General features: G+C 48.2%; 1 protein-coding gene across 1 annotated transcript in view; it reads left to right on the top strand.

Moving 5' to 3' along the window:
- LOC119856188 (phospholipid-transporting ATPase ID-like) overlaps positions 1-14851 on the top strand; it is a 133727-nt gene that overhangs the window by 78907 nt on the left and 39969 nt on the right. The window contains 5 exon segments of the mRNA XM_038403408.2: positions 234-392; positions 1357-1445; positions 9652-9848; positions 12011-12219; positions 13823-13866. Coding sequence (XP_038259336.1) covers positions 234-392; positions 1357-1445; positions 9652-9848; positions 12011-12219; positions 13823-13866 — 698 coding nt within the window.

The raw sequence follows: 14851 nt of genomic DNA, 5'->3' as shown, positions 1-14851 counted from the left end.
CAAACCTAAATATGAAAGTAATTCAATGCAGACAACTAGATTGCCATGGGAAGGCAGGGTAGGAGCAGTCTCCATGTGGAGCAGTGCTTGCAGTATCCAGCAGAATGTGATACGGGTGGACAGCTAAGGTCCTGACGTGGCCCCTGTCCAGGGCACAGCTGAGGATTTTGTATGTGCTGCCCAGTGGGGGGCTAGTCTCGGGAAGGTTTTCATTGTCTGATCTCTATTTGCAGGTGAAGTCAAATGTGAGGCACCGAATAACAAACTGGATAAGTTCACTGGGTCTCTTACTCTCCATGGGGAGAAATTTGCCCTGGACAATGAGAAGATGCTGCTGAGGGGATGCACCATTAGGAACACAGAATGGTGCTTTGGGCTTGTTATTTATGCTGGTAGGTGGAATACACAGAGGTGCAGAGTGAAAAAACTGTAACAGTTGGGCATGTAATTCCCAGTGGGCAGAGAAGAACCACTTTTGTCCCCTTTGGAAGCTTGGTTTCCACTGGGTACAAGAACACAAGTGGAATGTTGAACCTTCTTCTTAGCCCCAAGCTAGGAACATCACAAACTCACTATGCATGGGATTTTAACTGGAAGTTTTCTAGACCAGTCCACAAGAGAGAGGAATAGTGAACCCTATGTTGCAAAATCTCAACACACCTTGATGGGGTTCTTTGACATAAAGAGCGGCTTCTCTTCCCCCGGAGCTGGGATCAGCAAATAACATGGGAAAAAATCTCAGCCCATCCACCTGGGAAAAGAGTCCTCAAGTATTGATTCTGTTTGAGGGCACAGTGAGCTAGTGGAACTCAATCACTTTATCTCTCCAAGCATGTATTGAGCAGGTCCCAACTCCAAGCCAAGCTGATTAGCTTAGAGAAACACTATGCTCCAGTTTACACCTTTGTACCAGAATGTCAGAATTGCCTCCTGTATTGGTGTGTGTGTGTAGGGGGGAATCTACATTTTAATGGGGATGAGATTTGGATTATTTCTGTAGCACTGGAGACATATGTGACATTGCACAATGCGGGTCACTGCTGATATAATATCCATTATTCTCCATAAAATAAATGAAACCCACGGGGAGGGTGCACTGGCTGTAAGAGAGAGCAAGGAGTGAGAGTCAGGAATTCTGGTGTCTGTTTCTGACTCTCTCTATGACCTCTGACAAGTCATGTTACCTTGCTGTGCCTCAGTTTCCCCATCTGTAACACAGGAGTACCAATGTGACCCTGCCTCACAGGAGGGTTGTGAGGGTTAACGTATGTTTGTAAGTGCTTTGGTGTCTTGAAGGGAAGCAGCTCTAGAATTGATCCATGTTCTTAACAATAATGGCTGTGTTTGATCTATTAGGGCCAGACACCAAATTAATGCAGAACTGTGGGAAAACAACCTTTAAACGGACCAGCATTGATCGGCTAATGAATGTCCTCGTGTTAGTGGTAAGTCTGATTAATTTGTCTTCACTCCTTCAGACATGTTCATCATTTCAGAGTTCTCCACCCTCTTTCCTAACAAATGAGGGGGCATCAAAAGGGACTAATGAGAAAAAGAAGAATGCTAGAAAAGTACATTAGCATCTGGATTTCTGCAGCCCCTTTCACAAGTCCCATCCTCCAGAACTAGGCCATTACATTGATAGTGTCAAGGACCTCTCTTTATGGCTTTTCATTTGCTGTGCTCTTTTTCTCCATTGTTTGTGATAGTCACTTGGAAGCCTGTGAGTAACATTTTCCCAAATATCTTTTGTGGTTTTCCATTTAAATAAACATTGATTTTTTCCTTCTTGCTTTCAGGCTTCCTTGATATCTGCAGTAATGTCTATCTGCACAGCATTCAGTAATTACATGATGCTCTCTGCTGGCTGGCTAGACTGGCTCTCCTGCACTGGAGGAAAATATTGCGTGCTCATTCATAACCAGAGATGGGTTTTTTAGCAAGTGGTAAATTTAAACACACTAAACAGATATTTACACTCCAAGGGGACAGTCTCCAACTCTCCACTAATTAAAATGCTGCAGATCGAATTTGGGATGGAAACTTCTTGACAATTGTAACAAACTGCAGTTGCTCACACATGGATGCCACAATCATCAGCAGGGATCACTCCTGGGGATTCCTACCCAAGGGCCTCTGCCTGGAGCTAAAAGCATAGCTCCTTTCGGCTGCTGCTGTGTGTAGCAGCCTGTCCTAGTGGCTGGGCACTGTCCTGACAGGGAGATGTGCTCATACACACTAGCCGGTGCCTTATCTAATTTTGCTTGAAGAACAGCTTGGGAGTATGCTCAAGGAAACAAGAATTTAGCTTAGCCCAGATATTTAGCTTTTGATAGCAGCTTCTGTCCATGTGTTTCAGAGCAGGCCTTCATTGACATGGAGACTGTCAGTAGTTTAATGTTATGAGACTGGAATCATAACAAACAAACCGAGATTAGACTGGTTCCCATCAAGCCAGTGCAATGCCCACAAAAGCCTTGTGAACACTTGTATGTACATTGAATCAGCTCCAGCCACGGGGGGAAGTGACCACGCCAGCACAGATTAACCTTCAGCCATCATGGGAGTACTCTGGCTGGCCAGCCACTTATTTGGCATTTGAACTTCAGTTTGAACCCGCCAGCCAGACTAGCTCCGCTGTGATGTGATGCACCTTTGCCAACAATTTTCTCCTTTATAAAACAGTGCTGCAAACGCTGGCTTCATCGCAAACACAGGGGAGCAGATCGCTCACGGGTGGAGCTCCACCAACTGCCGTGGTGTTACCCTGATTTGCACCAGCTGAGAACCTGGCCCAGCACCTTGAGGTCATTTTCGTTCTCAGCTTTTTGTTACTCAGAGCCTACAGGGCTCAGGACATGGAAGGGTCTGTGAATCTGGCCCTTCGCAGATATTTGGATTCCAGTGATTCTCACACAGTGCACCCCTCTTTGTCTGGGGGTAATTTCCCCTCTTGTCATGGAGCTGGGGCTGCCATAGGAATTCTGTGAAATGCCTGGAAACTGTAGGGAGCTGGGTGCTCACGCTGCCGTGAGTGAGGATCTGCTCAACTCCTGCTTGTGCAGTTTCTGTCTCAAACACAGTGCTGGAGTCAGCCCCCAGGGAGTCAGTAGTGATTGTCCGATGGCAGCCGATGGGCATTGCGTTTCTGTGCCATTGCAGTGTCTCTTAGCCAACTTTGACATAGTAGATCAGCACGTATTGTTGAATCTGTTGGATACTAGCATTGCCTTGTAACTACCTCAGTATCAAAATGCCTTTGCCCTTCTATTTTTCAACAGACTAATTTTGTTTCAGTAGGACAGCGTCTAGGATCAGGTTGCCTTTGGCTTTCCAGGCTCCATTCTGGAGCCTGTTCTTCTGGGCTTCTTTCTTACTGTTCACCAGGGTCCAATCCTGGGGTCTTTACTCAGCCCTTATTTAGCCATCGACTTCCATGAGAAGAAGAGTCATGATTAATTAGAATACAGTAGATCCTGCGGCGTGCTTGGTACTATACAAACGTAGGACAGGTCTGTCTGCAATCTGTGAAAACACAAACTAAAGGAAGCACAAGGGGAGACATGCAACGTTCCAGCCAAAGGACCAGGGCAATGACAGGCACCCGGCCTGGTAATTCCAAATCTGGTCAGCTGCTTCTGAAGTGTAAATGTGCTGCTTTCCACAGGTCATGCTGCAGGCATAGGGTGTTAGGGATTTTACACCGGTAAGTGTTTGGGAGGTTGTTCCAGGTGTGGCAGAAGGAGCAGAGCTGGGTGTGGAAGAACGGGAGGAAAAGAAGGTCAAGGCTGCGTCATTGGCAGACTGGGACTGGGGACACAGAAAGCGGCAAGGGCAGGGGTGATAACTGCTGTTGGCAATGAGAAGTGGTGAAGCGGTGAGGTCAGCAGCAGGCTGACAGGAATCAGAGTCCTGTACTTAGGAGGGAAGAATCCTATGCACTGCTACAGACTAGGGACCGAGTGGCTAGGCCACAATTCTACAGAAAAGGACCTAGGGGTTACACTGGATGAGAAGCTGGATATGAGTCAACAGTGGGCCCTTGTTGCCAAGAAGGCCAATGGCATTTTGGGATGTATAAGTAGGGGCATTGCCAGCAGATCGAGGGACGTGATCGTTCCCCTCTATTCGACATTGGTGAGGCCTCATCTGGAATACTGTGTCCAGTTTTGGGCCCCACACTACTCGAAGGATGTGGATAAACTGGAAAGCGTTCAGCGGAGGGCAACAAAAATGATTAGGGGACTGGAACACATGACCTATGAGGAGAGGCTGAGGGAACTGGGATTGTTTAGTCTGCAGAAAAGAAGAATGAGGGGGGATTTGATAGCTGCTTTCAACTACCTGAAAGGGGGTTCCAAAGAGGATGGATCTAGACTGTTCTCAGTGGTGGCAGATGACAGAACGAGGAGCAATGGCCTCATGTTGCAGTGGGGGAGGTTTAGGTTGGATATTAGGAAATACTATTTCACTAGGAGGGTGGTGAAACACTGGAATGGGTTCCCTAGGGAGGTGGTGGAATCTCCTTCCTTAGAGGTTTTTAAGGTCAGGCTTGACAAAGGCTGGGATGATTTAGTTGGGGTTGGTCCTGCTTTGAGCAGGGGGTTGGACTAGATACCTCCTGAGGTCCCTTCCAACCCTGAGATTCTATGATTCTGCAGGGCCTGGAATGACTCTGGGCGGAATTTCACAAAGGCCTAAGAGGAGGAGCTGTCGTTAGAGGCGAGGGGAGCTGACAGCGTGTGGATTAGTAATTTGTGTGGGCAGATGAGTGGATTGTAAGAAGAGGAGATGGCAGAAGAAGCAGGATTTGGCCATGGCCTGGATGCGAGGGGAGAAGAAAGGAGTTAACAGGGAGGGGTGAGCAATGGCAGGAATGGAGGAGTTGTCAGGGTAATGGAGAAAGGGGAGAGGTTGGTTATGTTGGGAGGAGAGTTCAGTCCTGGGCTGTGGTGAGTTAGCGGTGGCAGCAGGCCTTCCAAGACACAGGGTCAGAGGAACTGTGGGAGAAGCACTGTATGGGGTGACAGGTTTCAGAGTAGCAGCCGTGTTAGTCTGTATTTGCAAAAAGAAAAGGAGGACTTGTGGCACCTTAGAGACTAACAAATTTATTAGAGCATAAGCTTTCGTGAGCTACAGCTCACTTCATCAGGTGAGAGAACCTGTGCCGGCAGGGGATGTTTCTTCCTCCTGAAGTTAGATGGAAAAGAGGAGAGGGTCCAGGATAGAGCACCAGGTGACCCCCACCGGAACGGGAAAAGGGACAAAGGTGGAGCTGCTGACAGACACTGAGGACCTCAGGATCTGGCCCTGGCTCAGAGTTAACCACTCGTCTCCCAGAATTTACGTGTGTCACACATACAGAGCTTTCTTTCCATGTTCAGATCTACTCTGGTCTCTGCTCCACTTTAGGGTGAGTGCAGACAAGTGTCATTTAGCTCCTTGCTTTTTTAGGAGAACTGAGCGAGTTGAAGCTGAATGCATCATCCTCTGTTTGTGCTCTCCATGCCTGATGGGGCCAGGTGTCTGCCGGTCCTAGGCATTTGTGAGATACCGAATACTTGGGTATCTAAGTACTGCTCAATCCTTCCCACACCTGCTCTCAGATAGTTTCGCTCCAGTAATCAGGTCCTTCATGCTCGAAAGGGAATGTGGTCAGGGCCTCCTTTCTCACAGGGTGATCGGAAAGGTGAACCGACAGGATTGTAACCAGAGGCAGTGTGTTGCACTGCTGATGTACTGAGCCAAAAGAATGCAAAAAGCCATCATTTGCTAAATAAAAACAGAGCTACAAATATCTCACTTCAAGTGAAATGAAGCTTGCAAAATGTAAACACAGGAAAAGCTCGTTTGTGCTGAATTGTCTGCAACTCTCCCAGTGACAAATTAATTTTTAAACAGGGCCTTGAAACCCTGTCCAGTTTACATGCAGTCACTTTGCCTCTCAAGTCAGGTCAGGCAGAAATAACTCTCTCTCCAGACTGACAGGTTTCAGAGAAGCAGCCGTGTTAGTCTGTATTCGCAAAAAGAAAAGGAGTACTTGTGACACCTTAGAGACTAACAAATTTATTAGAGCATAAGCTTTCGTGAGCTACAGCTCACTTCATCGGATAAGTGAGCTGTAGCTCACGAAAGCTTATGCTCTAATAAATTTGTTAGTCTCTAAGGTGCCACAAGTACTCCTTTTCTTCTCTCCAGACTGATTTCCTGCCTTTCTCCACATTTAGAAAAGTTTCTTCTGTGGGAATCTCCGGCAGGCCAACTGTTTGAAATGGGGCCAAGAGCCGGGACATCACTCTCTAGCGAGCTCAGAAAGAAGTTAATGTTCTGCGGCTAGGACACGCCGTCCTGCAGAAGGAAGTACCCTTGATGCAAGGCCTGTGTTTGTGCCGCAGAGGGGAGGCTGTGCTTAGCAGACTCAGGAAAAAGGCACTTTCTGATAAATAGAGCTATCACTACTGGCTGCCGGGGCCTTTTCTTTTGGCTTCAGATATAGGTGCAGAACCCCTGAGATGGCTAGAGGTCAAAGTCTGACATTAAATGTTAGCCCATGGAAATCAGCTTGTCTAAGGAGCAGTTTGGGCCTGCTCTTGCAGGCATCAGCTCTCCTACCCTGAGGTGGGTGGGAAGCGCTGCTCGGGAGCAAGTGTTTGCATGGCTGGGCCTGTATTTGTAGACTCCCTAGTTCTCCGTGTGCTGCAGCAAAGCCACAGCATGCCGGACATGTTGTTCATGTGGGTTAGTGGCAACACAAACTGCAGCATTATGCCCCTCTTTCAGTCTCTCTGCACAGGAAAAAACCTTAGCACTGATGTTCTGCTAATAGCTCACTCCCCTCAAAGGAAACTGAGCATCAGGAAAACTGAATATTCCTGTTGCATCTCAGAGACCTAGTCGGAGACCAGAACCTGCATTGTGCCAGGCACTGTACAAACACAGAACAAAAAGATGGAGCTTACAATCTAAGTACAAGACAACAGACAACAGGTGGATAGAAACAGACCAGGGAATATCAAGTAAAAAGGCATGTTAGTGACCCCTTGCCTAAGCGTGTATATTGCACACACATCTAAGTACAGAGTATGTGGACATTGGTGACAATCATGTTAGAGGCAAAAGTAGCAATTGTACCCCTGTCAGATGAGTGCTCCTGTAATATTGGGAAGTTTAGCTGCTTTCTGTCCTTTGGCACTTTAATAGACTTTGTGGAAGTATTACATGAGTCACCATGTTTTCCATGATGAACTGCAGTACATCAAAGATAATCCCGTGTGCTCTGCAGTGTTTGGTCTCTGTGGGGCTCTATCAGGAGGTGTGAAGGGCAGTGAGAGAAAAGATAAATGATCTGCAGAAAGGGGTAAACTGTGAGATAGCAAAATCTGCAGATGACACAAACCCACTCAAGATAGTTATGTCTCAGGCAAACTGCAAAGAGCTACAAATGGATCCCACAAAACTGTGTGACTGGACAACAAAATGGCAGATGAAATTCAGTGTTGAATGCAAAGTAATGCACATTGGAAAACATAATCCCAATTATCCATATAAAATGATGGGTCTAAATTAGCTCTTACCGCTCAAGAAAGAGACCTTGGAGTCACTATGGAGAGTTCTCTGAAATCATCCACTCAGTGTGCAGCAGCCATCAAAAAAGCAAACAGAGTGTTGGGCATCATTAAGAAAGGGAGAGATAATACAGAAAATATCATGTTGCCTCTATATAAATCCATGGTATGCCCACATCTTGAATACTGCGTGCAGATATGGTCGCCCCATCTCAAAAAAGACCTATTGGAATTGAAAAAGGTTCAGAAAAGGGCAACAAAAATGATTAGGGGTTTGGAACAGTTTCCATATGAGGAGAGATTAAAAAGACTGGGACTTTTCATCTTGGAAAAGATACGACTAAGGGGGGATATGATAGAGGTCTATAAAATCGTGACTGGTGGGAAGAAAGTTGATCAGGAAGTCTTATTTACTCCTCATAACACAAGAACTAGGGGTCACCAAATGAAATTAATAGGCAGCAGATTTAAAACAAACAACAGGAAGCATTTCTTCACGCAATGCACAGTCAACCTGTGGAACTCCTTGCCAGAGGATGTTGTGAAGGCCAAGACTATAACAGGGTTCAAAAAAGAACTAGATAAATTTATGGAGGATAGGCCCATCAATGGCTATTAGCCAGGATGGGCAGGGATGGTGTCCCTAGCCTTTGATTGCCGGAAGCTGGGAGTGGGTGACAGGGGATGGATCACTTGATGATTCCCTGTTCTGTTCATTCCCTCTGGAGCACCTGGCATTGGCCACTGTCGGGAGACAGGATACTGGGCTAGGTGGACCTTTGGACTGGCCCAGTATGGCCGTGCTTATGAGCTTCTTTGGATCAGGCAGCCTGGAGGTTCTCTAACTGGGTTCTTATATGGTGCCCATTCCCATAGTATCAGAGCCACTCTCAGCACCCCTCTGAGCTAAGGAAGTGTTATTTCCAATTCACGGATGGGGTAATTTAGGCATAGAGGGATTAAGTGACTTTCCTGTGGGCAAGCAGAAAGTCTATGACTGAGCTGGGAAATAAACCCAGCTCTCCTGAGGTCTAGTCCTGTGCCCTATCAAGTAGATTTAGCTCCCCTGCCTTGGGAGTCCATGCCTGGTGACTGTTGGATTTTCTACTGTGATGCCATGGGACCTTCATTCCCCACCAGCATACCTAGCTTGTGCAGGACACAAGCCCTAGGTAGTGGAGGAGCAGACCCTGAGCAGGTGGGAGTGGGTTGTGTCCCCCACAAAGGAGGGGACTTGAAAGCTGAGCCCTGATGTGAAATGGCTGAGACCACGGGGATGGTTCTGGCAGTGTTAGAGACAGGATTTATTGGGTCAATGAGCCCGCCAGCGCCACCTGTCAATGTAGGGTTGTTACCTGCTGTATGCCCCTAAGACGTGCATACAAGAGAGAACGACCTGAGGAGTAGCTGGGAGCCGGGGATGAAACGTTTGGAAAGAACATTTTTAAACTAGGTACCAGAAAAAATTTGGTTGCTGGCGCGCCGTAACTGCAGCCACTCGTGCTGCCCGGTTTTGTCTCCCTGTTTCTTTGTGCTCTCCTGTCTGTCTTGCCTGTCTTGTCTGCCTGCCTGTCTTGTCTGTCTTGTCTGCCGGTCTGCCTGCCGGTCTGCCTGCCTGTCTTGTCTGTCTGCCTGCCTGCCTGCGTGCATGCCTGCCTGCCTGTCTTTCAGTGTCCGTCTGTTTGCTCTTCTCTTAGACTTGACACTGTCAGTGCTCTGGGGCAGGGCCTGTCTTTTTGTTCTATTTGTACAGCACCTGGCACAGTGGGGCTCTGGGACATGACTAGGGGCTACGGTAATACAAGTCATAAACAATGGTGAAGTCAGAGATGCCCAAGGGCTGGCGCCCAGGGGAAGTTTTGGAAGCTCCATCTCTGGAGTTAGCAATAGGCTACACAAAGGTTTCAGGCATGTGCAGGGAATGGTCAGTCCTGCATTGGCCAGGAGTTAGAACAGGTAACCTAATACCAGCAGATCTTCCCCTGCTGTTTCTCTGATTCATACTGTACCATATAATCAGGGCACTGCCCATACACACTGAACACAAGACACTTTGTTTTCTGAAATGCATCTCTTCTTGTTGCAGATTTTTGCATTTTTAGCTCTGATGTGTTTCATCCTGGCCATTGGAAATGGCATCTGGGAACATGACAAGGGCTATTACTTCCAGGTCTACCTGCCCTGGGCAGTAGGCGTAGACTCGGCTCCCTACTCTGGATTCCTCATGTTCTGGTCTTACGTCATCATTCTGAATACCGTGGTGCCGATTTCACTCTACGTCAGGTATGTGACTGCTTACAGTTCCTGCTTGGAAGAATTTTTTAATATTCACCTTAGCAGAGAGCAGTGCTTTCCCCTCGTATGAATGCATTACAGAGCTGAGCTCTCCCAGCAAAATCAGCTTTACATATGACTGCCATCTAGTGAGGATACCTGATGGCCACTGGATCCCACTGTGGGTCTGTATTGGTTAGTGCCCTCTGGAAGAGCACGGACTTCACCACATGTTCCTTCTGTGCTTGAGTCAAACCCTTTCCTCCTCTCCCCAAAATCACCGTGTTCGTTCTTTCAGACTGAAATGGATTCATTAGAATAACTCTAAACCATAGAGATGTCCCTTCAGTGGGTGGGATTCTGCCGCAGCCCTGCATAGAGGCTGGTGCAGAGCTGGCTGCCCTGGGAGGAGCCCCAGAGATTGTGGGTCTTGGAATTCGACCATCTGCAGTGTGTGAGTCATGCAAACCTGGAGCAAAGGCCATCTGTGATTAAGCAGGGATTCCAGACATCAAAGTATGTCCTTCCAAAAGAGCCAACACCTAGGATGGTCTTGTGCTTAGAGGACCGGAATAGGCATCCGAAGTCCTGGGTTCTGTGCCCAGCTCTGCTGCTGGTGACTTGGTGTGCCACGTTTTCAGCATCTGAAAATGGAGCTAGGAATAATATATATTTCACAGCAGTGGCTTTGAAGCGTAAGTAATGAGCTTATTACCATTGGTATTCCAACAGCACTTAGAGGACTCTGGGGATCCATTGTGCTAGGCACTGTGCAAACGCAGAGTAAATGACAGTTGCTGCACCGCAGAGCTTACACCCTAAAAGCCCAAACATAGTTGGTGAATGAGACATGAGAGACAAACGGGCCAGGATGGGTAGGTGAGACACATCTGTGAAGCAATTTGAGTTCCTCAGATAGGAGCTGCTAGAGTGAGACAAAGTAGTGGTGTTCATTTATTACCATTTACATCTCACTTTTCAAAGTTTTGTGATTGATTACAATGGGACCAGGATTTGCTTCTCAGTGTTTAGCATAAAATTCCTAGAGGTGGTGTGGGGAGGGATTATGCTATCAAACCACTAAGCACAGCTGCTTAGTAGTAGCCGCTGGTTTTTCAGTTAGGCTATTAGGGAGGGTGAATGATGGCACTCTGGATTAGGAGGTTGGAAGGTACATTCTGGAGTGTTTTGGTTTAGAGCATGCACAGAATTCATTCTTTTCCTGTCCAGTAGTTCACAGTGACAGTGAAATAGAAATTCAAGTTACTTGCGTACGAATAAATCTCTCTGATTACATTAAATCACTCAAGGGCTCGCTTGCTCTGAAGGTCAGATTGTCTTGTTTAAGCTTCTTCAGAAAGGCCACTATTTCTGGCTCTCCTGCACACTCCCTAACTCATGGGGCATCCTATCTTTGCCCAGTTGAGAACCCCATTAACACCATTAATCCTGAAAGCTGCACCCTAACATGCAGAAAATGAAGCAGATCACGGCAGCTGCCTTCCCCCTCAGTATGGAGCTGTGGCCTACACAGGCTTCAGGTCCCAGAGTGCAGTGCTGCTGGTTAATCACAGCAGGGTTAACCGGAGCTCAGGAGTCCTGCAGTGGGATTCACCTCTGGGCATTGTTTACACCACTGCCCTCCTGTAGGGTTTCTGTCATTAGAGTGCAAAGCCTGCTCCAGGGAAGGACTAACTCAACCACACCCTCTCCCCTGTCAGTACTGCCCAGTTTGGGGCAGGGCTGGCTGTATCTTGCCCCACACCCAGGGGGTATTTTTGCCAGGCATACTTTCGGCCACCCGGGCCCTGTGCCTGGCTTACACAGACAGCATCGAGCACCCATATAGACTGGTCGTAGGTTAGGAGAAAACAGCACTAGCTCAGAGTCTCTGAAGTGCTTGTGGCTGTGAAATCTATTCTAAAAAGGTAGTAAAAACCCAGAAGGAACCTGGACCTTGGTCTAGCAGCTGTTTTCATAGTGCTTGTTGTAGCACCTTTAAAATGCATGTGGCCTGCAGCCATCTCAGGATGGTCTGAGGGATACACTAGCTCACCATGACGCTTGGATTCCTATCCTAACTGCAGCTGCTGGCCCTAAAGCTGAAGACAGAAGATCCTGTTCCCTAACCTAATGAATGTTCCATCATCTTCTCTTTCTCTTTTCCCCAGTGTGGAGATTATACGACTGGGCAACAGCTTCTACATTGACTGGGACCGTAAAATGTATTACCCGTTGAACGATACGCCAGCCCAGGCCCGCACCACCACCCTCAACGAAGAGCTGGGACAAATTAAGTACATCTTCTCTGACAAAACGGGAACTCTCACTCAGAACATCATGGCTTTCAACAAGTGCTCCATTAATGGGAAATCCTATGGTACGAACATCTCTGATCTTCCTCCCTATACCTTCTGCCACAACTCTTCTTGGGTCACAGAAATGGGATACCATAAGATATCCATAAGAAAAGGACTTGTAAGAAGTGGGGGAAATTACTTTAATAAATTGTACCATATGAGAATTACTTAACCCACTTTAACACTGTATTAATCAAAGCCTGAGCATTATTCTCGCTTTCCGTCATCTGCCCATCCTCTATCTATTTACTGTCCACCAACCCACCCCAGTAGGTAGGCATTGCATGCACATTCTAGAAACCAGTGGGAACTGTCCAGAAGGTGGACACTCAAGTCTCTCTCCTACTATTTAGTTAATGGTGGGCTTCTTCCTTGAATCATGCTACTGGGGCATCTTCTGTTCTGGGTCTTTGAGGAAAACCATGGTAGAAAGGATGAGCGCTGGATTGTGACCTGGAGATATTATGGAAGCGTGCTCTGGAAGTGTAGGTCTGGTGTTGAGAAGACTGCCCTCAGCTCTTTGAGGTGACACTTGGGCTCTGTTAGTGGTGCTCTCCAGCGGATCATAGCTGCGGTGCAGATCTCAGAAGGCAGGGCAGCTCCTAGGTGTTGGCCTATTCCATTAATACTTTGAGAGTTCCTGAGCCATGAAGGGGCTATGGCAGGGATTGGGGTGCATCACATCTGTAATATGCTCTCTCCAGCATGGACCATTTAAGAGAGAGGTCACCACCTGTAGCTTCCCGGTGAGCTTATCTGGATAGGATGAGTTGCGTGCTGGAGGTGATGAATTCCTGAACCACTGTGGCCAGGTGACTGTCCACGAGGAATGGATGGAGCAGTATTGCTCTCTGGAGAGGGGGAAGAAGGGGCTTTGCATGTCTAGTATGACCCCAGATCTGTGCACTGTCTCCAGTGCCAGAGGGAAGAGGCTCTTGGAAAGATGGTATCAATTATTTCCTGAAAGCATTTCCCTCTGCCAACTGGCTTCCTCGGTGCTTGCTGGGTTCAGTTTGAGCCAGCTGGTCTTCATCCAGGTTCCTGTCCCCTTTATTAGCCTGTCAGTTGCTTGGGTTTTTCATGTGCTCTTTAATTCCTGGGTCACATTGCAGGTAGGTTAACAGAGAAGCTGTTTGATCAAATCAGGTGGCTGAATGAAGGCTGGTGGCAATTATATCAGTATAGCCCAGCCTCTGAAAGAGCAGTAAAGCTAACCTAAACTCCGCCAGGGAAGCCTTTGACACCTGCCGAGAAAGTGGCTAAGTGTTTCACCCCTCTTGCTACAACGCTGAAGAATCCACTCTTAGCCTAGGGCTTTTTCAGCAGTTTTTCAGTGTCTGCGATCACTATTACTTACAGGGGTAGGAACAAGCAGGAGACTGCTTATTGCCCCCATGTTGCAAACTCGTGCTCTGGGCAGGGACAGTGGGAGAAAGCTTGTTCTGTTATGCCTTTCATACTAAACAGCAAAGTCTCCTTCCTGGCCCAGCTTCCCACTCCCAAGGAATGTGCACACTCAGCCTCACACTCTCAGCTTTCAAGCTCTGTCCAGCATTAAAGGCTCAAAGCTTGTGCCCAGCTGCAGTTTGTGTGTGTGACTCGCTCTGTGTTTGTAACCTGCAGGTGACGTGTACGACATGGCTGGGCAGAGGACTGAGATCACTGAGGTATGTGGTTAGCTGCCAGCAGGTTCTGTGTACTCTGCCACCCTGCTGGTGTAGGCTCTGGTGGACACATGCCATACCCCACCCAGGTATATAATGCACCTACACACACACACACACACCTAGCTCCTACAGAGGGGAGCTAAGGCTGCACCTTTTTAAAAACCCCAAACATTAGAGAGCCTGAAAATGAGCAGCGAGGATCCAGCCAGTTCCCACTCTCTCAGGCAGCAGAATTTGGAGGACTTATTTGTTGTGAAAGAAATGCCTATTTCCTGGCAAGCCACCACCCTGTGGGAGATCTGCCAGCCCCCCAGAGCAGTACAGTACCAGCAGGTCAGAGGTTTGAGCATTGTGCTCTGGCTGTCTGAGCTCTGCTGCCCACATTAGTGGGGGGGGATTTGCTCCGTTGGTAAGTGCCAAGTGTCATCTTGGGCTGGTCGAAACACAGGACTGGTTCTAGACGTGTGACCTCACTGGAGCTGGGGCAGGAATCTGCTCTGTGTGGCGTGTTCCCGTTGCAAAGCATCACACGTTAAAACCCAAGCTGCTGGCCGCTGGGTGCCACAAAGGGAGAGAGCTCCGTGCAGTGCGTCTTTGTTTCAGAGATGGCCAGGGGTGGGTAGAGTTTTTAAACTTTACATCGGGTTGCCATCAGCTTTTCCCATGTGGGTTTCTCCCCTGCCCTGGGAGAATGTGGCAAGGGCACAGAGGATGCCCAGTCCTGCTCTCACTGGAATGAGCAGTCACACCCGGGAGCAGGGCCAGGGGCAGGGTGTCACTGACAGCAGGGTGTCGTGACCCATTCGGGTCAGTGAGTGGATGTCCTGCAAGAGCGATACCCGTGACTTCAGGGAGAGGTTGTGGTAGGGGAACCCAATGAGCAGGGGGAGGAGGAAGGGGTCGTGTGGGGAGATCAGCGTGAGTCTGGGGAGGGAGGCATGGTGGGGGAAGCACCCTGAGGGGAAGGGGGAGTTGCAGGAGAGGG

Source organism: Dermochelys coriacea, chromosome 5, assembly GCF_009764565.3.
Source record: "Dermochelys coriacea isolate rDerCor1 chromosome 5, rDerCor1.pri.v4, whole genome shotgun sequence".
NCBI lineage: Eukaryota > Metazoa > Chordata > Testudines > Dermochelyidae > Dermochelys > Dermochelys coriacea.
Note: the sequence above shows the minus strand (reverse complement) of the source record. Positions and strands in the feature narration are given on the sequence as shown.